Consider the following 25,358-nt stretch of genomic DNA (forward strand, 5'->3'; position numbering starts at 1 on the left):
GAGAGCCAGGTGAATGCAGAGAATCACAGGAGCAGAAAGCCCTGAGCAGAGGCCTCTGCAGGAACCTGTGCTATGGCAGAAAAATCTGACCTGTGATGGGTAATTGCTAGAGGCTCAGAGTGGACAAGTCTGAGAATTAAAAGCTCTGGAGGGGCTGGCAGACACAGGAGGTCCCCCACACTTAGGTAAGCTTCACCTTCAGGAACTCAACCAGGTTCTCCAGTGACTATTAGGGGGAAAAAATCTCCTCATGCTTCTGACAGGAGGAGGAGAAAAAGAGCCATTTTGAAAGATGCCAGAGCATTCTGTTCTTCTTAACAGGGGGTACTCTCAAGAGAAACTATTTTACCACAGTCTAAATTATTGGGGTTTTATCCAATCTACGGGGAAGGGAAATACCCAATGCCAGCCCTGTCTAGTCATCCTGGCCCACATAAGACGGGGGGTGGATTAGGGAACTGAAAAATACTTGTGAGTTCACAGACCAGAGGCACAAGGTTCACTAAAAGACTGAGACCTGATCATAGGATTGCAGAACGCTTCCCACCCTCTGCACCTTGACACCACATTACTAAAGGACGGTTCCTTCCACCCAGTACATCATGTCCAATCACCAAATAAAAATTACAAGGCATTCTAAATGGCAAACAAAAACAAAAACCCAAAAAACAGTTTGAAGAGAGAGAGCAAGCATCAGAACCTGACTGAGATATAACGAGGATGTCGAGGTGACATATCAAAATGTCATATACTTGGAATCACAGCATGCTTGTCCCCATAATGTTTGAGACTTACCATATTTCTGAGGCTGTAGAATTCTTTCTGCATTTATCTGTCCCTGGTAGAACTTGGGTAGAACTTGGGTGGAATTATGCTTAAGAAGTTCAAATTTTATATTATACCTTATTTCTATGAACACTTAACATTCCTAAAAGTGCCACATTCATTGCTTTTTTTTCTTTTTTTCACAAGTGACAAAATTAGAAATTCTTTAGAAAAGAGACAAGTCCTTAAGCTTTGGATTGAATGGATATACATAATAAGATAATATGTTTTCCTATTGTTCCAGAATTGTGGCAGAAAACAACAGGCATCAAATCTACCTCCTACTTTTTTATTTAATTTTTTTCAGTTTATTTATTTTAAGAGAGACTGAGACAGTGCGTGCAGGGGAGGGGCAGAGAAAGAGGGAGAGAGAGAATCCCAAGCAGACGCTGCACCGCAGTGCAGAGCCAGACGCAGAGCTCGCACTCACAAAAAGGAGATCACGACCTGAGCCGAAACCAAGAGTCGGACGCTCAACCAACCGAGCCACCCAGGTGCCCCCAAATCCAGCTCCTTCTAAGGGCAGAGAAGTAGCTGGAATTTGACACTTCCATTCTCAGCCTACTGAAAGATGGCAAAGAAGAAAAGGGGGGAGCCCTTGCCTATCTCCTTTCAGGAGGCTGAACATTCTGAAGTCAAGAGACCTGTTACCCTACCTACGGTTACTCTTGGAGGAAAAAAACAAACAATTGAGGACAGGACGCAGGGTCTGCATGTTGGGGGGTGGGGTGGGATACTGTCAGACAGAAATGGAGCTAGAACCCCTTTGCTTAAGTTTGCAATTCAAGGAAGTACAAAAGTTGCAGCCTGCATGTGCCTGCAGACCTGAGAGCTGACCATGGAGAGATGAGACTGATGTCTCTAGTCTTGTCAGAAGTGGCAAACATTGGGGCATAGAGGTGAGTAGAACAGAGAAATGTAGCCGTGTGTGTGTGTGGGGGGGGCTGTCCTTTGGAATACACAGCCAAATTTCAGAAGGATGCTGGTGCCTGAAGAGCTTCCTTAGCAGAGCATCCTGTAGTCACATAAACAGCAATGGCTAGTGAGGAAGAAGACTGCAGGCTTTCCTGGTTACTGCCTTTCCTCTCTCCCTCCTCCCTCTGGTGTCTCCATCACCAGACAAAGGGACCGGAGAGATGTAGAAGGGAGTGAAGGGCGTGCCTGGTGCTTAGCCCTTACTCCCTCTGGCTGAACTGCCAAAGGGAGAAAAACTTTGACATGGACATGAGATTCCAGTTTCTTTTTTTAACGTTTATTTTTGAGAGACAGAGCATGAGCAGGGGAGGGGCAGAGAGAGAGGAAGACATAGAATCTGAAGCTGGCTACAGGCTCTGAGCTGTCAGCACAGAGTCCGATATGGGGCTTGAACCCATGAACAGGCTCGAATTCATGAATCATGAGATCATGACCTGAGCTGAAGTCGGATGCTTAACCGACTGAGCCACCCAGGTGTCCCTCCAGTTTCAAAATAAAGTGAAGTGATGGGAGCCTGGATGGTTCAGTTGGTTGTGTCCCACTTCATCTCAGGTCATGATCTCACGGCTTGTGAGTTTGAGCCCCGTGTCGGGCTCTGTACTGACAGCTCAGAGCCTGGAGCCTGCTTTGGATTCTGTCTCTCTCTCTCTCTCTCTCTCTCTCTCAAAAATAAATGAACATTAAAACTCTCAAACATCTCTTAAAAATAAAGAAATAAAATGAAGTGAGTCTTGGACAATGAGACTAGTCCAAAAAGTGACAATGACTGAAACACTAAGGTATGTGGCCAAGAAGTTAACAGATGTTTCCCGTGGGAAAAAGGGCTTGAGAGAACAGACTAGGTAGGCATTACAAAAATGCAATTATTTTATACATGCTATATGTAACATGCAATATTATATATATATATAAATATCTATCTATATTTATATATATATTTATATATATATTCACATTGAACAACCCAGGTTTAACTGTGCAGGTTCACTCCTACTGGATTTTTTTTGATACATTTTTTTTGATAAATGTATTTTCTCTTCTTTATGATTTTTTTTTTATTTTTTTTCAACGTTTTTTATTTATTTTTGGGACAGAGAGAGACAGAGCATGAATGGGGGAGGGGCAGAGAGAGAGGGAGACACAGAATCGGAAACAGGCTCCAGGCTCCGAGCCATCAGCCCAGAGCCTGACGCGGGGCTCGAACTCACGGACCGCGAGATCGTGACCTGGCTGAAGTCGGACACTTAACCGACTGCGCCACCCAGGCGCCCCTTCTTTATGATTTTCTTAATAACATTTTCTTTTTCTCTAGGTTTATTATGAGAATAAGGGATATGATACATATAACATACAAAATATGTGTTAATCCAGTGTTTGTACTACTGGTAGGGCTTCTGGTCAACAGTATGCTGTTAATAGTTAGGTTTGGGGGGAGTCAAAAGTTATATGAGGATTTTTGACTGAGGGGAGGGGAGTTTTGGCAGCCTAACCCACTATATTCCTCAGGGGTAAACTGAATATGAAAATGGAAAGTGTAATAAGTAGTGCCATGAAATTTGCAAACAGTGGTGAGATTTACAAGGAAGAAATGACTTCAGGCTAGCAGATCAAGAGAATTTTCACTGAGGACGTGGCCTGTACGATGATGCTCGGGAAATGGGTTGGGGCTCGGGCAACACCTACTTGGGAAACAGGGATTAAGGAGAAGGCAAGAGAACAAAGGGGGCAAAAAAGGTACAGAACTCCTGCAGGTACAGAACTGGCCTGGAGGAATACTTTGTGGTCCAGATGGGCTGGAACATGAGCCTGTGTGAAGGGGATGATGTCACTGCATGGGCAATTTCCACCAGAGAGAGGTTACTCAGGTCGGTCATGCTGGTAGTCAGCGATCGCGTGCTGAACCAACAAAACAATAAACTGACTGGACTGCCAGGCCGCGGAACCCCCTTTTCTGTATTAAGCAATGGACAGCCAGTAAAGATTCCACTTAGAGGGGGAGGACATAGGCAGAATTATGTTTCAAGAGCACTCCTAAAGATCCTCATTCACATTTTGGGAAGAATTAGCCTCAGGTACAAGGTTTGATTAAAGAACGGGAGCAGGACCTCCGTAAGGCGCACGCTTCTGTCTCCGCACCCCTCCTTTCCAGGACCCTCGTTGACCCCCTACATCAGCACTTGCTGAGGGCTACCTTCTGTTCCTAGGTTCTTTCTGGCGTTTGCAATGTAATGTAATCCAGTTGGGCCACTTTTACCCCTTAGAAACCGTTTCTGGCGGGCCGTGCGAGGAGACAGGCAGTAGAAGACGCCCAAGGCCTCGAGGGACGCGGAGTGCCTGAGGTGGCCCATTCCAACCTTGAAGACAAGTGCCTTTCTGTCGAGTCCTGCGGGCAAGGGTTGGCGGCGTCTGTTCCTCGTTCTCCACACGACTAGGGGGCGCCCTCGGTCCCCAACCCGCTTAGTTCCCAGGAGCGCGCTCTCCTTCGCGGCGTCTGGTTAGGCCACATCCTCGGACTCAGAAGTCGCGTCAGAGTTCCGCATCGACCAATCAGAACTGTCCATGTACTAGTGGGGGCGGGGCTGCCGAGGCAGGAGGAAGATGGCGGCGGGGGCGAGGTGAGGTGTTGGCAGTGGAAAGGGGTTCAGGCGTGGGGGGCGGGGGAACGTGGAGTGATGGCCCGCGCCGGCCGCAGGGCTGGATAAGAAGCCGTCGCACCGCGGGTGTGGGAGGGCGGGAGGAGAGGGCGCCTGGACGCCACGGGAGTATGACGGGGCTGTACGAGTTGGTGTGGCGGGTGCTGCACGCTCTGCTCTGCCTGCACCGCACGCTCACCTCCTGGCTCCGCGTTCGGTTCGGCACCTGGAACTGGATCTGGCGGCGCTGCTGCCGCGCCGCCTCTGCCGCGGTCCTAGCGCCGCTCGGCTTCACGCTCCGCAAGCCCCCGGCTGTCGGCAGGAACCGCCGTCACCACCGGCATCCGCGAGGGAGGCCGGGCCCGGCCGCCGCCCACCCCCGGCTGCGCTGGCGCGCGGACGGCCGTTCCCTGGAGAAGCTGCCAGTGCACATGGGTTTGGTGGTCACCGAAGAGGAGCAGGAGCCCAGCTTCACGGACATCGCGAGCCTCGTGGTGTGGTGTATGGCTGTGGGCATCTCCTACATTAGCGTCTACGACCACCAAGGTGAGGTCCGGCGCGGGTAGGGGGACCCGGGCGTCTCCGTCGGGGGGGACCGCACATCCGGCAGGTGTATCCGCGGCGCGCCGCGTACCGCAGCGCTCCCTGCTCTTCCAGTTGCCCCATCCCACGGCCCTTCAGGGCAAATTACGGTGCTAGCGCTTTCGAGGAAGGGAGATAAGCTTTATTGAACACAAACACCAACATCTGCGCTTCTCCACGTTATTTGCCCTCCGCCCCAACCTTTTTTGTTGTTTGTGTTTTTTACTACACTGTTTCTTCAGAGAGATTCAAGGCACTGCTCTTAAATCATTGCTAGTCTGTGAAGGCGCATGAGCTGAGTGGTTGGGGGCAGGTAGCGTTTGAACTGGGCTTACAAAAAGTGTGTGAGAGACTGGATAGGCAAAATGAAAATAGTCACGTGTGTCTTCAGAGGTCTGGGATAGTGTGCAATCGTTGATCCGTAGTGGCTAACACAGTACTTGATATAGTAATTGCCGTTTTTTAAGGTTTGATTGAGGGAATGCATTTAACCATGGGGAATTTTTTAAGTACGAGAATTCACCATTTATTGGGTGGCTACAAACCTTAAGCACTGTGCTAATAAGCACATTCCGTGTAATCTTACTTTTAACTCCATGGATTCTCAGGTTTAGGGGAGTAGGTACATAAGTAACTTGTTGGTGAATAGCAGGAAGTGTTGGGAGTAAGTAACCACGATGAGAATGGGGGAGACTAATTCTGAATTGGAGGAATTTGAGAAGTTCATGCAGAGGAAATGGGCTTTCCTTTGGACTGAAATGATGACTAGGAGGTCAGGTTGAGGAAGGCTCTAAATGGCAGGTTTGGATTTCAGTCAGATCCTGAAAGTAGTGTCATTTTTCTTCCTTAGATATAAAGATGTGACGATAACAATGATTTAGGTGTATGGGTATGAAGGGAAGAAAACTAATGTTTTCTTCTCTGTTCAGTAACGTAAATTACTGGTATGCTCCACAGACGCTACGGTTTGATTTTTTTTTTTTCCTTTAAATCTTTGTCACATAGGCAGGTGTAAGTGCAGGGTTTTGTCCGAAAGGGTACGTCAAGGTCAGACAGGAACTCTTGCAGGGTATTAGAGTAATCTTTGACTGACCTGTCACCTTCCGTGCAGTCAGCAAGGAATATAGTGACTCAGTAGTCTGTCATTATCAACTGATGATATAACCTGTAGGGTAAAGTTTAATAGGGGCTGACATTTTATGGAACTTGCCAAAGAACTGAGCAGACCAATAGAAATACAGGACTGTTAGGAAGCAACCCAGTCTTTGCTTAAACCAATGCAACAGAAACACTGTGTGGGGAAAGAAACAAGTGAAGCAGAAATGGAAATCAGTCAAAGCCATTAAACAATAGGGTGAATTAACTTATAAGTGAATCCCTTATATACGGGTGATTCTTTTAAAGCAAGTACCTTTACGTTCTAGTAGGAAATGCAGATGTATATAGCTAAATAGTTTAAGTTGGTGACTGTGCCTACAGATTGTAATACTGCAACACTTTCATCTTCTGATAATTCCTGTTCTTGAATTGCTGATATGGTCCAGAAATATCTTGTGCCATATTTGCTAAAAGAAAAGTGATTGTTGATGAACAGGGAGAAGTCAAGCTAACCAGGTATTGACTGAAAACCTGAAGGAGTTTTAAGGTTATTTCCAGGGAATTGACATAGGGCACTTTGTGCCCAACTGTAAAAGCAGTTTTCATTATTTTTAAGGGGATAATTTCATTGTTTGAAATAAGAGACTTTTGACGTACCCATTCTTGGTGTTCATTCATTCATTCAACAGTGACAGTTGGCTGTCTATTAACTATCAGGTATTCGTTTGGGCATGGGGTACACCAGTGCACAAAACAGACAAAAATCCCTGTGCTCATGGAACTTACACTTTAGTGGAAGCCTGACAAATATTATATAAGAGTAAAAGAGTGGTAAATTAGATCATAAGTGAAATGAGGAAAAATGAAACAGGGAATGGGAATGTTGAAAGGCAATGGTGGGGTGCAGCGTTAAGTAGGGTGGGCAAGGAAAGCCTCGTTGACTTTTGAGTATTGACCTGAAAGAGGTGAGGAAACGACCTGTGGATATGTGAGAAAAGTTGTCCTTCTCAGGGGAGGTGTAGCGACTTACGCTTTATTTAGTTTTCCCAAACAGACTTTTATTTAAACCCATTTCTTTATAAGTTAAAAAAAGTCCTATTGACATATTCACAAATGCCACATCTATTGAGTACCTTATGGTGTAAAGCACTGAGATACAAAGGGATACAAGAACTTGTGTTTCTTAAGAAAGTTAAAGTATCTCAAGGATATCTACCAAAAATTAATATAAGCCAATATATAGATGCTAAGGGAGTGGCAGAGACTTTATTTAAGGAAAGAAAAATCCCTGCAAAGCAGGGTCACCCCCATATGCCCCTGATAAGGAAGGAGGTGACACTTGAGCTAGGCTTTGCCAAAGTAGGTAGAATTTGGATTAGCATGAACAGCAGTGTTCTCTCTCCCTCCCTGCTCTGTATGTGACTAGGGAATTCCCTTTGGGTGGCGTTCCTATCAGACAAGCCTTAACAACGGTGCCGAGGACTGTGGGGAGCAGTAAATATAAGCAAGTTCTTATAAAGAAAACTTGAGAAATGCGGTAGGGTGAAGGTTTCCGTGACTGTTCCAGTTATTTACCCCGGGGCATAGTGTTTTAAAACAACAGCTTATATGTTGACTCAGTTCAGTTGGTCATTTCTTTTTGGGGGTTGGTCACTCATAAGGTTGTGGTCAGATAGTGGCCAGGACGTAAAAATTTCTTGTCATGAGTCTGATACCTGGTTTGTAATGGCTGGAATAGATGAGGGCAGGTTGGTCATCTGTCTTCACACAGTCTTTCTACCTGACAGGCTTAGGCTTCCTCATTAATAGTGGCCTCAGGGTAGTCAGATGGTAGAGCTGGCTTCTCCCAGAAAAAGTTCTCAAAGACCTAGCCAAAGGCCAAAGCTTACACGGTTTCTTTGACTTAGCTTAGGAAACCATGCAGTGTTACTTTTGCTGTACTCTCTTGGTTTGAGACATCCCAGGTCTGGCCCAAATCAAGAAAATGGTGAAATAGACTTTACCTCTCATTGAGAAAATAGCTTATCCAGAAAGGTGCAAGGGAGACAAGTGTGGGAAGGATGGGGGTTAGGCAGGGGGATTGATGGCAGGGATCTTGGAGACGAGCTACTGTACCTTCTTACATCTTTCCCTGTCCTGTACCCTGTCACTTAAAAATTTGAGTTTAAGTAAGCATTCATTCTAATTAATTATAATTGAATCTAGATTATATTTTATTCTTGGACTTAAAAAACCCCTTGATATTTACTTTGGTTAGACTGCCAGCAAACTGAACTTTTTATTTTCATTTACCTGCCATATTTCTTGATTGTAATAATTTCTGCCAGTAATTCTTTCACATATTAGAAATTGGAGTTGTTTTCTCAGGATTTCTTAAGCCCAGAATTCTAGTAAAGAGGTTCGCCTAATTTGTCTACATGATTATAATTGAAGAAATGACCATAATTGGGATGGCACAAAACCTGGAGTTCAGGGACTTTACCACCTTAGGGGCGTTGTGCTGGCCTGGATCTCACTTGAAGTATGCTGGGCTCCACATTATCTGGGTATGTATTATTCATCTTCAATGATGAAGCCTGTTCTTCGGCCCAGTTATATTGGTGCCATGTTGGGGACCTTGCTGTAGGGCAGTACTTTTCAAAATGTGGCCTGTGGACCATCTGAGAATGAGTTTTTGGGAATACTCGTAAAAACTACAGATTCAACACAATTACTGATCAGACTGAATTAGGGGAGTGGGACCTGAGCATCTCTTTTTACCCAACTGCCTATATACTGCCTTTGTGCCTTGAAGTTTGACCCTAACACAAATTGAGGGATACTCTGCTGCTTGCCTTGCCTCAAAGTATTCATTCTTCATGTTCCTTGTCATGAATGAGGAAATCTGGGTAGGGTTTTAGTATTGCTCGTTATAAATTGGAGTGATCTAGGATAAGGCATTGCCTTCCGTGTGAGGATCCAGCAACAAGCAAACAGAAATCTTTCACGATCCTCTTTCTAGTGTTACTTCCGTAGTTGTAAATGTGTACTAGGTGTCTTCTGAAATTGGTTTTGGGTAGAGATTTCTCACACTGGCATTAAAAATGTCTGTCCAGTGTACTCACGGCTTCCCTAACCTACTTCTCACATTTTATATACCTTTTGCCTCATCCACATTTAGGTTACTTGATGTTACTTGATCCACATTTAGGTTACTCCCCGGAATGGCTCTTCTCCTTTTCCTGACAAATGGCTGTCTACCTGTCAGAAGGCTGTCATTGATCCTTGTAAGTCTATCCTGTCACCTCTTATGTAGTCTCTCTTGACTATTCCATTCCTAATCTTGCTCTTTTCTTGAATCTCCTGAGAACTTTGCATCTTGAAAGGTATTTAGATTTTCTAAAATAGTAATCATATATATGTGCCTCAATTTTCTTACTAGATTTAGGCTCCACAGATACTGTCCATCCTTCTCATCTTTGCTTCTCCTACAGCGTGTAGGTAGGTTGGTGTTCTCCGTGTAATTTGTTTCTGAGCACAAGTACCCAGGAACCTTAGAATAATGGAAGGAAACGAACATAGTTTCCCCTAGTTACATATTTGGCACACTGACGGAGGTGCTGTTGGGAAGCATGGTCTTACTAAATACTTCTTGTTCTCCTTATGTTGAAATACAGAGTTGGAAGGAGGGTTGAAAATCCACTTGTACTGTGATTACATGTTGACACAATGAGCAGTACAAACTAGGCTACTTGTCTTCCCTCATGTGGAAACTCATGGAAGGCAACATCTGTTCCTAATCTTCACCTTTGTGTAGTTCACATCTTGTACATAATTTCATATATATCCTAGCATCCTGGAACGTTGTCTTCATTTTGTGCCAGAGAGTTAGCTACCTGTCAACCCCAGGTTTTGCTGACTTTGAAAAGCTTTATTCTGCTTTTGGCAACTTTTGAAATGACCTTCTCTTGAGTACCCTTCTGGTTAACCATAGTACTGGATCTATTTATGAAAATAAACCTTTACTTAATAGGAATAATTAGTCTTTGTTGAATTCTTTCTGTGCAAAGAAGTCCGTTAAACCCTTAGCAGTTTTACAAATCAAGAAACTGAGACTGAGAAAGCTAAGAACCTATATCTGGTAAGGAACAGGTCTAGAATTTGAACTAAATCTTATTCCAAAGCTTTTATACTTAACCATTTTGCTATACTGACTTACACTCCTAAGAGAATGGGACTACAATAGTCACTTTTAGTACTGTTCCTAATTATGTTAGGTCATCTGAAAGCCTCGGTAAAGTGGTACTTATCTACAGGTGATAGAAATGATTTGTAACATAATATGAAGGCAAATAGAATTTTCTTCCTACCACTAATATAAACGTTCATCCTGTGATAAGACGCTTTTATTATTTTTTTAAAATTTTTAAAAATTTTTTTCATTTTTTGAGAGAGAGAGAAAGAGAGCACAAATAGGGGAGGGGCAGAAAGAGAGGGAAATAGAATCAGAAGCAGGCTCCAGTCTCCGAGCTGTCAGCACAGAGCCTGACGCGGGGCTTGAACCCACAGACCACGAGGTCATGACCTGATCCAAAGTTGGACGCCCAACCGACTGAGCCACCCAGGCGCCCCATAGGACACTTTTTTAATCAACTAAACTAATATCATGGTACTCCTGCTCTGTACTGAACTGTTTCTTTGTCAGGTGAGCAGAGTCTGTGAAGATACTCTCATTTTTAAAATGTGTACCCAGGGGCTGAGAGAGGCCACATGGCTTGTTAATTTTACACACCTATCCTGCTGAAGAGCTGGGACTTGAAACATAACACTCGTTCCATTATGCTGTGCCGCCATCACACACATACCTTCCCTGCTACAACACGCTGATTCCTAATCCTGGGGCTCTCTCTTGAAATAAAACTGTTTAATGGTGTATAAGATTTGTTTTTTTTAGGACTGCTTTAGTCATATAAAATTTTAATGGTAGTTTTTTTTTTTTAATTTTAAATAATTGCTCCATAAGTATTATATTTTCTTCTCTGAAGATTGCCTCTGATAGTTTTGTAAATGGATTGTTAGAGAAATTAAATGAAGGTAGCCACTAGGTAACTTACTTAAGTGTCTAGTTTAAAAGGAAAAAAGGTAGGCCATTTTGAAGGACAGGCACTTATTTTTAAAGAAGTATTACATTAATTCCATAGCTGATGAGATGCTTTATAACTAGGAGAGATTGTTTTAGTGTTTATCTCACTTTTCTGTCTTCCCTTCCTGTATCCTTATAAATACTTGATGTTAGTTATATCTTAAAGTCTGTTTCTGTAGAAAGGAGGGAATAACCATGGTAAAAATTCTAATTTCAGTTAATTTTTTTTAATGTTTGTGTATTTTGGGGGGAGGGGAGAGGCAGAGAGAGAAGGAGACACAGAATCTGGAGCAGGCTCCAGGCTCTCAGCTGTCAGCACAAAGCCTGATATGGGGCTCGAACTCACGAACCACAAGATCATGACCCAAGGTGAAGTCGGATGCTCAACTGACTGAGCCACCTAATGCCCTGTAATTTCATATTTAAAAGAAAATATGTTAAATATGTGCTTTAAAAGTCTCATTTTATGGAATTGATTATTCATTTCACATAAATTTTAGAAGAAGCAGGATTTAAGGAATAGAGATAAGATTTGCTGACTGAATATTTGTCTAATTAAACTCCTTACTTGCTTTCCTGAATTTGAACAAAGTATGTATGTCATGGGTGTATTAGCCAGTTAACGTGTGCATGAGTTGAGTGAAAGAGTAGACTATATTGAAACCTATAATTCTAAAATGTCATTTCAATTGGTATAGTAAAGATTTCAAAGGACTCCAGTAAGGTACCTGAATATAGCATATGATCGAATGGGTGGATAGAGCATGCTTAATTCGACTCTCTTTGAAACGTACGTATGCTTGGATTTCTTCCTGTCTTGCTATGTGTTCCTTCTGAGCCTCTGGCTTCTCATTTTTTTCACTTCTAAATGTTGGGGTGTCCTAGAGTATTGTGCTGCATATATGCCTTTGTCCTTCTGTTGTTCTTGCTATCTCCTAGGTCAAGGGTCAACAACTTTTTCTTAAAGGGCCAGCTAGTAAATATTTTAGGTTAGTGGGTTATGGGTTCCTGTGAAAACTACTCAACTCTGCCAGTGAGGCCAAAAAGCAGCCATAAAAGAATGGATGTGGCTGTGTTCCCACAGCAGTAGTTTGCTGACCCCTGTCCCAGATGATTTCTCTAACCTTATCATTTTAAAAGTCCTTTAAATGCTCATACCCAGATTTGTATCTCCAGTCCTTATCTCTCCCATAATTCCAGATTCCTATATCTAATTCACTGCCTAACAGGTTTACTTCTATTAGGCATCTCAGGTACTTAACATGTCCAAACCATGTCTCGAATTTCACTCCCCTCAGACCTCTCTCACAGTTTTTCCCATCTTAAAACATACTAGTAAGTGCTCAAGCTAAAAACGTAGATGTCTTCTGTGAGTCTCTTACATTACATTCCACCTATAATCTACCAACAGGCCTCCCTGGCCCTACTTCTAGAATATGTTCCAAATTGGATACTTGTTTTGGTTTTTCGTTGTAGCCACCTCAGTTTGAGTTATCATTATCTTTCACCTGGATTATTGCTGTAGCCACCTGATTGGTCTTCGTTTATATTCTGGCCCCTGTATAATCCATTCTTTACTCACCAGCAAAGTGATCTTTCTTGATAACGTCATTTAAGCTCTGAGTAAAACCTTCCAACGGCTTCCTGTTGTACTTGGAATGTTTTCTCAGCTCATTACCAAGGCCCACAGACCCCTTTGTATTACCCCTTTGCCTGGCCTCATATGATGCCCTTCATTCCACTTAATTTCTATGTTCACCAATTATATTGGCAATATATTTTATTTTCCTTGAATATGATGAAAACCTAAATGCTGAGAGAATATGCAATAGCTCTAGTAGTAATCTTAGTCCTGGAAGTATTGATTTTTATATTTTGCGAGCTGGAACAAATCAGCAAAGGCTTTTCTGTTAAATAATGCAATTGTTATAATAATCATGAGATTAGCACCAAGGAAGAATACATGTTATATAAATGAAAAACGCAGGATATAAAATTGCATAATCATATAGGCCAGTATTATACATGGGTGGGAACAAAGACTAGGAAACACTAAAAACTGGAAGTGTTATGGTGATGAGGTTAGGGAATATTCAGTTTAGGATGAATGGTTACCTTATTGTCTAAATGTTGAGCGTCTTAAGTAGTTTTTAATACTAGAATTCAAAATAGATATTTCTTAGAATATGAGAAGTTTACATTTGGCCCCAAAAGTGTGTAGCTAATGTTTGTCAAGAAATACTAAAAACATTGTAGTCTTTCTGAGGTCCAATTTTTCTGGCATAATATTTTATTTATTTTTTTATGGAAATTGTAGATGTTTGTGTGCATGTGCATGTTTTAAAAGATAGTTCTCTTATATATATTATGTATACACACACACACACACACACACACACACACAGTTTACACTTAGGAAATTGAGAATACATGAGGTATAGTTGTAGAGCAACAAAATATAAAATTCTTGAAATCATTATTGCAAAATCTCATGTTTTCTTTTTTCTTTTAATAAAACTTTTTTTAATGTTTATTTGTTTTTGAGAGAGAGAGAGAGAGAGAGAGCGAGCATGAGCAGGGGAGGGGCAGAGAGAGAGGGAGACACAGAACCCTAAGCAAGATCCAGGCTCTGAGCTGTCAGCACAGAGCCCGACATGGGGCTCAAACTCACAAATGTGAGATCATGACCTGAGCTGAAGTTGGACACTTAATTGACTGAGCCACCCAGGCACCCCAAACTTATTTTTTCTTAATTCAAATAACTGTCAGCCCTGTGAAACCTCCTTAAGAGTCTTTTAAAAAAGAGCTCTAGTTCTAGTTTTTTCCAAAGATACTGCTTATTTGTAAAAAGGCCAGTTTTATATATTTAATAGAGTTCAACTTTTAGGGAGGGGAATTCAGAATTTAATGGGTGTATTAGTAAAGTGGGTTTAGCATCATTGGTTTATCAATGTTAGAAATAGTTACTGAACTGAATAATTAGAATCCAGGAGACCTGGATTCCAGGCCAAAATCTTAGACTCTTGGCCAAGGATAGTTGCTTGACCTTTTTGGGTCTCTTTCCTCATCTGTGAAAGGATGGTTTAAAATAATTATTCCAGCTTATTACTGTATAATTACGATTTTCTGAAAAATGTATTCACAAATGTTTTTCCCTTAGGTCAGTTATTTCTGAGCGAATGTAGTCTCAACTTCCTTTTACATAAAATGACTTTTGTCATAGTTTCTTTTATTACACCATTTTGGCGTTAGTTTAGATTCTGTGAAGGCAAACAAGATGAAGTGTGATATGAGAAAAAGAGCTCTGCAAGTATGAATACTTGCCTAATACCATACTATGATATTAGTGGAGGAATTGCCTATCAGAGACAAAGGCACTCATATCTTTCTGCATTTCTTGTGTATCATGAGGAGTATGTATGTGTAGACTTTGAATCCTGAAGAAAATTTTAAGCTGATAGTATTGCCTATGGGTAAGTGAGATAGGCAGCACAGCATATAATCAGATTTCTGGAAGGGGCAACCTGTAAGTGATCAGGAATCATCTTGCTGATACTCTGTTTTATCTATACACTTCTCAGAAACTATACTTGTGCATTTAATTTCTCCATCCAAATTAGCTGAGACAAAGGTTGTGTTTAAAATAACTTTATGAACTTCTTTATGAAAGATACTTGGTAACTGTGTGGCTCTGTGTATTCTTCCTTTTTAACAGAATTTCTGCCTGTATGCAATGAGGAAGTGCCTGTTTTTATTGTGAGAGGTTCCTGGAAACTTCTTAAAAATTCCACTTAGTGACCTATCCATTTAGGTTTTGTTGTTAGGTGGCACTTTGTGCACTGATTAATTCAGTTTATTAAATAAACATTGAACTCCTGCTATGTGGAAGGCACCTTAGGGGAAAAGAAATGAGTAAGCCAGAAGTTCACAAGGAAGACTACAGTTCAGTAGGGGGATTAAGCTGTAATTATGGTACAAAGTAGAATCTTGTTTATTATGGAGTTTGAACAAAATGTGTGTATTTGGAGGAGGTAAGGGTGAGTCAGAGGAGGAATGGGGCATATCTGGCTGGGGGATTGGGAAGAGTCTCTTAAGAGTAAGTGACATTTTAGCTGGCTTGTGAAGAGTTTGTAGGTGTGGGGCTGGGGAAGTAACATAAAGGATGGAGGTTGGGCTCATGTCATATGTTTTGAGGGGAATATACGACAGTTCTAATTTGCTGGGGACAGAGTACTACAGAGAAATAAATTCATTTGTTTCGTAAACATTATTTCCACCCACCAAGTGTGGAAGCGTAGGCTGGAATCTTAATGCTGATCTGAGCAGTTTGTTCTTAGTATATTAAGCATTTTGGGAGCCATTGAAGATCCTAAATTGGAATATGTCAGGATTAAAGATGAACCCAAAGATTAATCTGGTTGTCAATCTAGTGATACATGCTAGAAGGGGCAAGAAGACCCATTGGAAGATCATGTGATTGTAATATTTTAATGAAAAAGAAAAACTTGAAACAGTTGGGGACAATGGACAAATGGAAATGGATAGGGGAAGTATTGCTGTAGATGAGTATATGGGTTTAGCATGTTAATAGGGCATTGGAAGTGGTAGTGAAAATACTAGAGTAGAGAAGATGTTTGGGTGCCTGGGCAGGTAGTGATGCCTTTATTAGAAATAGAACAACACGGGGCAGCTGGGTGGCTCAATTGGTTAAGTGTCTGACTTCGGCTCAGGTCATGATTTCATGGTTCCTGGATTTGAGCCCTGCATTGGGCTCTCTGCTGTTAGCACAGAGCCTGTTCAGATCCCTTGTCCCCTTCTCTCTCTGCTCCTTCCCCACTTGCATGCACACATAAACTCTCTCTCTCTCTCTCTCTCTCAAAAATAAACTTAAAAAAAAAAAGGAACTAAAACAACAAAAAAGGCTGGTGTTTTTTTTCTTTTTAATTATATAGTTTTACCCCAATTACCATTTTAAATCCCCTGTTGTCCTATCACCCTTGTACATTCACTGTTGTCATATAGCCTATTCCCTTCCAAGCTTGGTTCCTAAGTGCATATAAATTTTACAGTTATGGCACTGCTCCATTTTTTTTTTAAACTTGATATAGGGGTACCTGGGTGGCTCAGTCGGTTAAACATCTGAGTTTGGTTCAGGTCTTGATCTCACAGTTCATGGGTTTGAGCCCTGCGTCAGGCTCTGTGCTGATAGCTCAGAGCCTGGAGCCTGTTTCTGATTCTGTGTCTCCCTCTCTTTCTGCCCTTCCCCTGCTCGCGCTCTGTGTCTCTCTCAAAAATAAACATTTAAGAAAATTAAAAAAAAAAAAAAAACTTGATATAAGTGTTTGAGAGCTAGTTTTATTTAAAAAAAAATTAAGTTTATTTGTTATTTTGAGAGAGGGAGAGAAACAGTATGAGCAGGGGAGGGGCAGAGAAAGAGGGAGAGAGAGAGAATCGCAGGCAAGCTCTGCATTGTCAGCGCGAGACCAGAGCTGGGGTTCGAATTCACGAACTGTGAGATCATGATCTGAGCCGAAGTCGGACACTTAATCGACTGAGCCACCCAGGCTCCCTGAGAACTAGCTTTAAGAGATCAGCTGCTATGTTTTAGGTATGTTTCAGATCCTTACAGAACTTCTGGGTACAATGAACTGGAATTTTCTTTTTTTTTTTTTTAATGTTTATTTATTTTTGAGAGAGGAAGAGACAGAGCATGAGCAGTGGAGGGGCAGAGAGAGAGGAAGATAGAATCCGAAGCAGGCTCCAGCTGTCAGCACAGAAGTGGGGCTGGAACTCACGAACCGTGAGATCATGACCTGAACTAAAGTAGAAGGCTTAACCAACTGAGCCACCCAGGCGCCCCTGAACTGGAATTATTAAATGCTGATCCTTGTTTTTACTTAAAATTTTAATGTTTTGTTCATCATGGGATGTTTTTACATTAAGTTGTTGAAGATAATGCGTTATTCTTTATCTTAGAGTTTTTTGATGCCAACTTAAGTTTTGCTTCACTTATCTCACCCTTGTCCTAGCCCTGAGTGGTTTTAAAGTCCCATGAGTGACTAGACTCAGAGAAAGAGGAGCACATGGACAGAAGGAGAAGGCTGAGATAGCAATTCTAGGAGTAATCTTCCAGTTAGAAGTGGGAAGAGGAAAAGGATTCAGTGCAAAGGGAGAAGGGGCCATTCAAGGTGCAGGCTGGGAGTAGAACCAAGAAAGGGAGTTTAGACAAGTTGTGGGGTAAGGATGGAATTTTGAGAATGGAGCAGCTTGGTCATTAATGGTAACACTTCAGAAAGATTGAGAAGGAAAGGATACAGATTGAAAAGAGGTAGTGACCATTTTGGTGACAAAGAATGTCATCCATTGATTTGGAGAGAGCAAGAGTTCCTGAAATGTGTTTCTATTTTAATCTGGAAGCTAAGGCAGAGATGAGTGAATTAGTGAGCACTGAAGTATAGGTCTTTGGAGTATTGAAGGAAGGGATCAGTGTCCTGTAAATAGACAAAAGCAAGGGTTCCTAGTGGTGGGTTACTATTAAAATGAATAAATCTACATTCTAGTAAGTTCATATGTTCTAGCAGTGTTGTGGAGATTTTACATTGTTTTTGAAATTCATATGCCTTCCATAATTTATTTATTATTTTATTTTATTTTATTTTATTTTATTATTTTAATTTTGAATTTACATCCAAATTAGTTAACATATAGTACAACAATGATTTCAGGAGTAGATTCCTTAATGCCCCTTACCCATTTAGCCCATCCCCCCCCCACACCCCTTCCAGTAACCCTCTGTTTGTTCTCCATATTTATGAGTCTCTTATGTTTTGTCCCCCTCCCTGTTTTTATATTATTTTTGTTTCCCTTATGTTCATCTGTTTTGTCACTTAATGTCCTCATATGAGTGAAGTCATATGATATTTGTTTTTCTTTGACTGACTGATTTCAATTAGCATAATACCCTCCAGTTCCATCCACATAGTTGCAAATGGCAAGATTTCAGTCTTTCTGATTGCCGAGTAATACTCCAGTGTATGTGTGTATACACACACACACACACACACACACACACACACACACACCCCATATCTTCTTTATCCATTCATCCATCCATGGACATTTGAGCTTTTTCCATACTTTGGCTATTGTTGATAGTGCTGCTATAAACATTAGGGTGCATATGTCCCTTCGAAACAGCACACCTCTATCCCTTGGATAAATGCCTAGTAGTGCAATTGCTGGGTTGTAGGTTAGTTCTAGTTCTATCTAGTTTTTTGAGGAACCTCCATCCTGTTTTCCAGAGTGGCTGCACCAGCTTGCATTTGCATGCCTTCCATGATTTATATCTATGATATAGACCAAAGTGTGGTCTAAATCATTTTTTATTTTTTACTTGCATAAACAACTGGAAGTCTTGTAACATTAATAAGCCTGTATCATGTAGCTGTCTTATAGTACATGCTTTTGTGTCATACATGTGAATTTTATGACTGACTTGAACATAATGTTAATATCCTACACATCTGTATTGTTGTACAAGTATTGCTGTCCTCAACATTGTTATTCCAATAGCTTCTGATATTAATCACCTTCCTTTAAAATTTTTGTTTGTCTTTGGGACTATGTATTTTTTGTTGCTTTGCATATGGGTACTACACAGTGTTCACTTTTATACTTCCTAGCTTTTGGTCTTATGACTGTGGGCTTTCATAAGGTGCCACAGCCTTAGCCCCCTGCTCTTCTTCACGTATGCTTCTTTACCTTTGCAGATCTTATTTTTCACTTCTTGTGTGTCTGTCTGGCTTCACCTTAAGGAAGGTGACTCCCAAATGTGTGTCTGTATCCCCATCTTTTGTTATGTTACCTTCCCAGCTTTACCCCTGTAGAATTCTCCTAATTCTCCATGGGCTGGATGAAATGTCACTTACCCTAAAGAGGTCTTTTTAAGTCTCCTAGTCAGTCTCTGACTGTTGCCTTCTTTCGGCAGACATTTATTTGCTGAGTGTCTGTTCTGTGCCAGGCACTGTGCTAGCCCCTGGTGAGCAAACACAGTTAAGATCTCTACCCACATGGTGCTTATATCACCTCTTTTGGTTTTTTGTTTTTTTGTTTAAGTACTCTCCACACCCAGTGTGGGGCTTGAACTCATGACCGTGAGATCAAGAGTTTGGTGCTCTATGGACTGAGCCACCCAGGCGTCCCTATATGACCTTTTTTGAATGTCCTTCCTTCACGTGTCTTAATCACTTTTTCAGTACCCCTGCCCAAATATTCTATCATCAGGTGTCTAAAACTTAAGGTTATGTTTTCCTTCAAACCAGTTCTCTGCTAGAAATTCCACACTTTAAACAAAAGTTATTATTTTCTTTTAGCTAGGATCAATGCCATGGAATTTTCTCTGTTCACCTCTCATTAAGTCATGCTTTTCAGTCTCTCAGTTCTTTTGTAATGAACTCCTTCCATTGTTTCATCAAATTACGAATGGACTATTGCAGTATTCTGCTGCCTGACCTTCTCTATACCGTTGCCAGGTTAGTTTTCCTAAAGTTATAAATTTCCACCTCCCACATGGCTTAGAAATTGTTGGTTACCCACTTCGTAGGCAACATGAAATGAAAATTAGGTCTGTCCCCTTTTCTCAAATCCTTTGCACCAGCAACATTTGTCTGTCTTTTGAGTATTCAGTGTTTTTTTCTTAAACATTTTCCCAAACTAAATATCCTCTCCATCGTCTTTAACTTTCTAGGGTTGAAGCTCAGTTTTCTAACTTCCGAAAGCTCAGCTCAAGTCTTGCTTATTTTACAAAGCTTTCCCTACCAAAAGAGACTTTTTTTTTTAACCTTTGAACTGCTATTACACATGGACTAGCAACATAATGTGTATACAGCATATTCACCAGATTGTGTTATTTTATATATTTTTAACTATATTCTCTTTCCCAGTAAATCTTTGAAGTACTTTAAAGTCAGATCTGACTGAGAGTACAGAGTAGGAACACTTGGTAAAGATCGAAAAGGCAATGACCGGTAAAAAAGCTGCCCCTCTGAAAATAGCTAAATAGTTGTCACTTGTTTTTAGTTAGAACTCTCTTCATTAGTTTCATGTTAAATTTATGCCACATAGTTACTTCATCTTTTTCAATGACATAATAGCCATTAAAAGTTTTAGCTTTTTTTGTGCATGGTTGAAGGATCAAAAACAGTTTTAGGTAGTAGTGTATTTCCATGCTTTGCTGGAATTTACTAAATTTTGATTTTGTTACTTTTGTGTATTCTATTTTCTACATGATTCTCTTTTTAAAAAAATTTTTTAATGTTTATTTTTGAGAGAGAGAGCATGAGCAGGGGAGGGGCAGAGAGAGAGAGGGGGTACACAGAATCCAAAGCAGGTTCCAGGCTCTGAACTGTCAGCACAGAGTCCAACGCGGGGCTTGAACTCATGAACCGTGAGATCGTGACCCGAATCGAAGTCAGATGCTGAACCGACTGAACCACCCAGGCGTCCCTACATAATTCTTAATAGTTCCTCTTACCATTAAAACAACGAATCGGGGCGCCTGGGTGGCTCAGTCGGTTGAGCGTCCGATTTCGGCTCAGGTCGTGATCTTACGGCTCATGAGTTTGAGCCCCAGTCAGGCTCTTTGCTGACAGTTCATGCTGTCTCTCTCTGTCTCTCAAAAATAAATAAACATTAAAAAAATAAAAAATAAATAAAACAACGAATCAAATAGAAGTAATAATATTGAATGCACGTAGTGGGTCTGCAAGGAAAGTGCATTGGGCCGGGAGTCCACAAGATAAGGGCTCTGGACCACTGCCACAGTTACAGACTCTTGAACAAGTCTCTTAAGGACTCTGGGTCCCAGTTTCTTAATCTGTAAATGAAAATTTCAAGTAAAAGATAGCTTAAAATTTCCTTCTAGGTGTAAATTTTTTATCATACTCATATTGGCTCCAAGTAGTCACCTCTATCCTTTTTTTTTTTTTTTTTTTTTTAATGTTAGCCTGACTCCAGACTCTTATGTTAAGAGTTTTGTTTTGTTTTTCTTTTAGACTCCGGTTGAGGCATAGTCAGCAATGCTTCATGTGGAGTTTGTTCAGTTCTGGGTGCAGTGATGTTTTCACAGCAAACATCCATTAATTGTTGAAGAGGATAAATTAACCTAGTTGGGATTTACTTGCTTTTTTTCTTTTTAAGGTATTTTCAAAAGAAATAATTCCAGATTAATGGATGAAATTTTAAAACAACAGCAGGAACTTCTGGGTTTAGATTGTTCCAAATATTCACCAGAGTTTGCGAATAGTAATGACAAAGATGATCAAGGTAAGCGTGAGTAGCAAATTGAGTATCTAACTTACACAGATGTATTTTGTGTTTCAAGGCAGGTCCTGTCACTCATTCATTCATTTTGCGCTGTTAGTCTTTATTGTCACGCTTCTTTTATCATCAGATTTAGATTTTTCTTTCTTCATCTTCTTCAAAGAATTTTCAGAAAAAGATAAAATCGTGACTTTCATAGATATTAAAAAATACACACATGTTAAAGATTTTATTTAACTAATGAATAAGCAGGAACCAGGCAGATTTTGTAACCAGTTCAAAGAGAGTCCAAAGGATGGACACACTTACAGGTAAGTAATATTGCAATGAATGTGTAAATGGAGGCAAAACTGGTTTTTCTTTTGGGTTAGAGGGAAGATAATTGAACCTCTACCAGACAAGAAGGAATTTGCATTCTTGTCTATAGACAAGAATTTGGCATTCCTGTCAGGTACCTAGAATCCTGTCAATTATAAAATAGCTCCCACAGAATCAGATTCTGATAAGGTAGACAGTACCTGTTTCATTGAAACACATTTTTTCCCCTATATTCTTCATTTTTATCTTTTGTGTTACTGCTAACTGTACTATGATTGTAGATGGCATTTTAGGTGAGTGAAAATTGTAAACTAGCGTATGATTCCTATTTTCTAGAGGATTTATTCAGAGATACAAGGTCTTTGAGTACTTTGAGAGGAAGGTACTATATAAATATACACACAAATGTGATGTGTGGGTCCTTTCAGAGGAAAGTAGATAAGTATGTTTTGATGTTCAATTTGAAGGACTTAAATGATTCATGTTTACTATAAGAACTATACTTTTATTTTTAGTCTGAACTGAATATTTCTTGAAACAGATTTTGAAATATGTCTGGAACAGGATTTTTTTTTTTAATAACTTGTTTGTTTTTTCTTTCAGTTTTAAATTGCCAATCGGCAGTGAAGGTGCTCTCCCCAGAAGATGGAAAAGCAGATATTGTGAGAGCTGCTCAGGACTTTTGCCAGTTAGTAGCCCAGCAGCAAAAGAGATCCACAGATTTGGATGTAGATATGTTTGGCAGTTTACTTAGTAAGTCATATATAGACAAATATATATGTTTTCAGTTGTGTCCTACAACTGTACGTGGTTTACGAGGGTACACTATGAAGGAGAGCATCTGGGTTCCTTTTGCACTATAAAGCCTGATTTTGTTGTTGTTGTTGTTACACTTGTAATGTTTCTGAAATTTTGAAGCCCCACATGTTGAAAATGATTTTGAGATAATGAGATTTGTAGTCAGCTCACTTGCAAGAGAACTTACTGGTAAAGGAGAGGATATAAGAGGATTTTGCGGGGGGCTGATGAATGTTCTTGAATATCGGACTTCTGCTTGTCAGCCTTCCTGTGGGATGTTTTCCTACACCGTGAGTTTTCCAATTCTCCAGACACCACATGGGTGTCCAGCAGTTCAATTCACTTCTGACACTAACCACCCAGAGACAGTGTTTGACTCTGTAGGTTGAAGGGCTCAGTCACACAAAACGGCCCCCACTTCAGATGCCAGTTGCAGTTTTCATGCCACCTGTACAGGCCACCTGATCAACTACCTATAACTAGGGGGTTCCTATGACTCTCTCCTAAGGTTTGCTAATTTGCTAGAATGGCTCCCAGAACTCAGGAAGGAACTTGACTAAACTTTATGTTTACCAGTTGATAATAAAGGACACAACTCAGGAGCCATCCAGCGTAAGAGGCATACGGGGCCAGGTATCGCCAGGGGATGCAGTCATCTTCCGTGACCTCTCTGGGCTCATCACCCTCTCAGCACCTCAGTGCATTTACCAACCTGGAAGCTTTTGGAACCCTGTCATTTAGGGGATTTTGTGGAAGTTCCTTTATGTTAGCATGATTGATGAAATCATTGACTATTAGGGATTGAACTCAGTCTCCAGCTCTTCTCCCCTACCTGCAGGTTGAAAGGTAGGGCCGGAAGTTGCAGCCCTCTAGTCACATGACTGGTTTCCCCAGCAACTAGCTCCCATCCTAAAGCTATCCAGAGGCCTGCCCAGAGTCACCATTAACAGAAACTCAGCTGTGGTGGAAGGGGGCTTATTACGAATAACACAAGATACTCCTCTCACTCCTATCATTCAGGAAATTCCAAGGATTTTAGGAGCTCTGTGCTTGGAACCTGGACAGAGACCAAACACATATTTTTTTTATTATAATATCGCACTCCTCTTACTGTTTCTTTTTAGTTTGAACTATCTGTTAAGTTTGAATTTAACAGCTATTTAGGAGGCAGTCCCAAGAATATAATCTTATTAGCATTCGTCACTTTATTTTTAGTGTTCTTTCTGTTATGTGATATGAAATATACTCACTGTGTTTGTCATGTTATACCAAATATAACATTATAGGGTTTTTTTCCTTCAACTATTTATAAAAGCCTTTAATTTGTTTATTCTCTGTAGAGCCTCCTAGGAACCTTTTGCTTCAACTTTATGGTCCTTCTGCTTACTGGCATTATCCTTGATCCTTTTGTTTTTTTGTTTTTTGGGTTATTTTCTTTTGTTTGGGAGTGGGCAGAAGGGTAGGAGAGATGGGTTGGGGGGAGGCTCGTAAGTAGGCTCCTTGCCCAGCACAGAGCCTGATGTGGGGTTCGATTTCAGGACTTGTACGTCATGACCTGAGCCAAAATCAAGAGTCCGATGCTTAACCAACTGAGCCACCCAGGCATCCCATCCTTGATCTTTTGAAGAAAGGCAATGCTTCTAACAAGTTTATGTCCATTAATAGCTTCTATAGCTATGCAATTTCAGACATACATTTTTTGTTCATTCAAATAGGGTCTCCATTTACCTTACTTATTAATCATGCTTTTTTTTTTTTTTTTTTTGGTCTAATTCAGTCATTTACTTGACTCTCCATTCTTGTTTCTTCCACATTGACACATGTTCATCATACAGCACATTTGCTCTCTGGCCTCCGGTCTCACCAACTCCTGTCTTTCACTGACTACTCATTTCTTCCCCTACTCTGGTATTCTCTCTCATTGCCTGGCTGCATTTAGGCTGAGTGAATAGACTTAAAGTAGACCATTGTAGGGACTCATTGTAGGTTACTGGATGTTGACTGTTTCCCAGATTCTGTAAGGCCCCAACCATAGAGTAATTTATGAGGGTGTCCTAAAAGTGATAGAGGGACCAAAGGTGGTCCTTCAGGGAGCCTATGGAGAAGTGCCAAAGTTTTGAGCCCAGGTGTTGCCTTCAGGGGTGGCAAACTCACGATAAGTGAAAAAGTACACAGTCCATAAATTAATTTACTAATCTGACAGAAGCAGACCCCCTGAATACTGTTACCCCCAAAAGTTCGCTTATGATTGTGAACTTCACCATTCCTACTTGCATACAAGGCAACTACATATCTGCTTTTTTTCTTTTACTATACTTTTATCTTTTCTAGAAATGTTATATAAATGAAATCATATAAAATAATCTTCAATGTCTTGTTTTCTTTCCTCAGCATATTATTGAGGTTCATTCATGTTGCATGTATTAGTAGTTCATTGCTTTCTGTTGGTGAATAGTATTCAGTTCTGTGGATGTACATTTCGTTTATCCATTCACCAGTTGATGTGCATTAGGTTTGTTTGAATAATGCTGCTGTGACTATTCACATACGAGTCTTTGTGCAGACATGTTTTCCTTTCTTTGGTAGATGACTAATAATGGAATTGCTAGGTTGTGTTGGTTGAGTGAATGTTTAACTTTTAAGAAACTGCCAAACTTTTCCAAAGAGGCTATAGTATTGTTATATTC

The 25,358-nt window shown here is 40.8% G+C and overlaps 1 protein-coding gene across 1 annotated transcript in view; it reads left to right on the plus strand.

Annotated features, from left to right (window-relative positions):
- Positions 1-4,443: 4,443 nt before the first annotated feature.
- Positions 4,444-25,358, plus strand: part of NUS1 (NUS1 dehydrodolichyl diphosphate synthase subunit) — a 31,717-nt gene continuing 10,802 nt past the window's right edge. Inside the window, exons 1-3 of the mRNA XM_003986497.6 lie at positions 4,444-4,979; positions 21,433-21,558; positions 22,477-22,626. Coding sequence (XP_003986546.1) covers positions 4,565-4,979; positions 21,433-21,558; positions 22,477-22,626 — 691 coding nt within the window. The 5' untranslated portion in view covers positions 4,444-4,564. The remainder of the gene's footprint in view (positions 4,980-21,432; positions 21,559-22,476; positions 22,627-25,358) is intronic.

This window comes from Felis catus, chromosome B2 (genome assembly GCF_018350175.1).
Source record: "Felis catus isolate Fca126 chromosome B2, F.catus_Fca126_mat1.0, whole genome shotgun sequence".
Classification (NCBI taxonomy): domain Eukaryota; kingdom Metazoa; phylum Chordata; class Mammalia; order Carnivora; family Felidae; genus Felis; species Felis catus.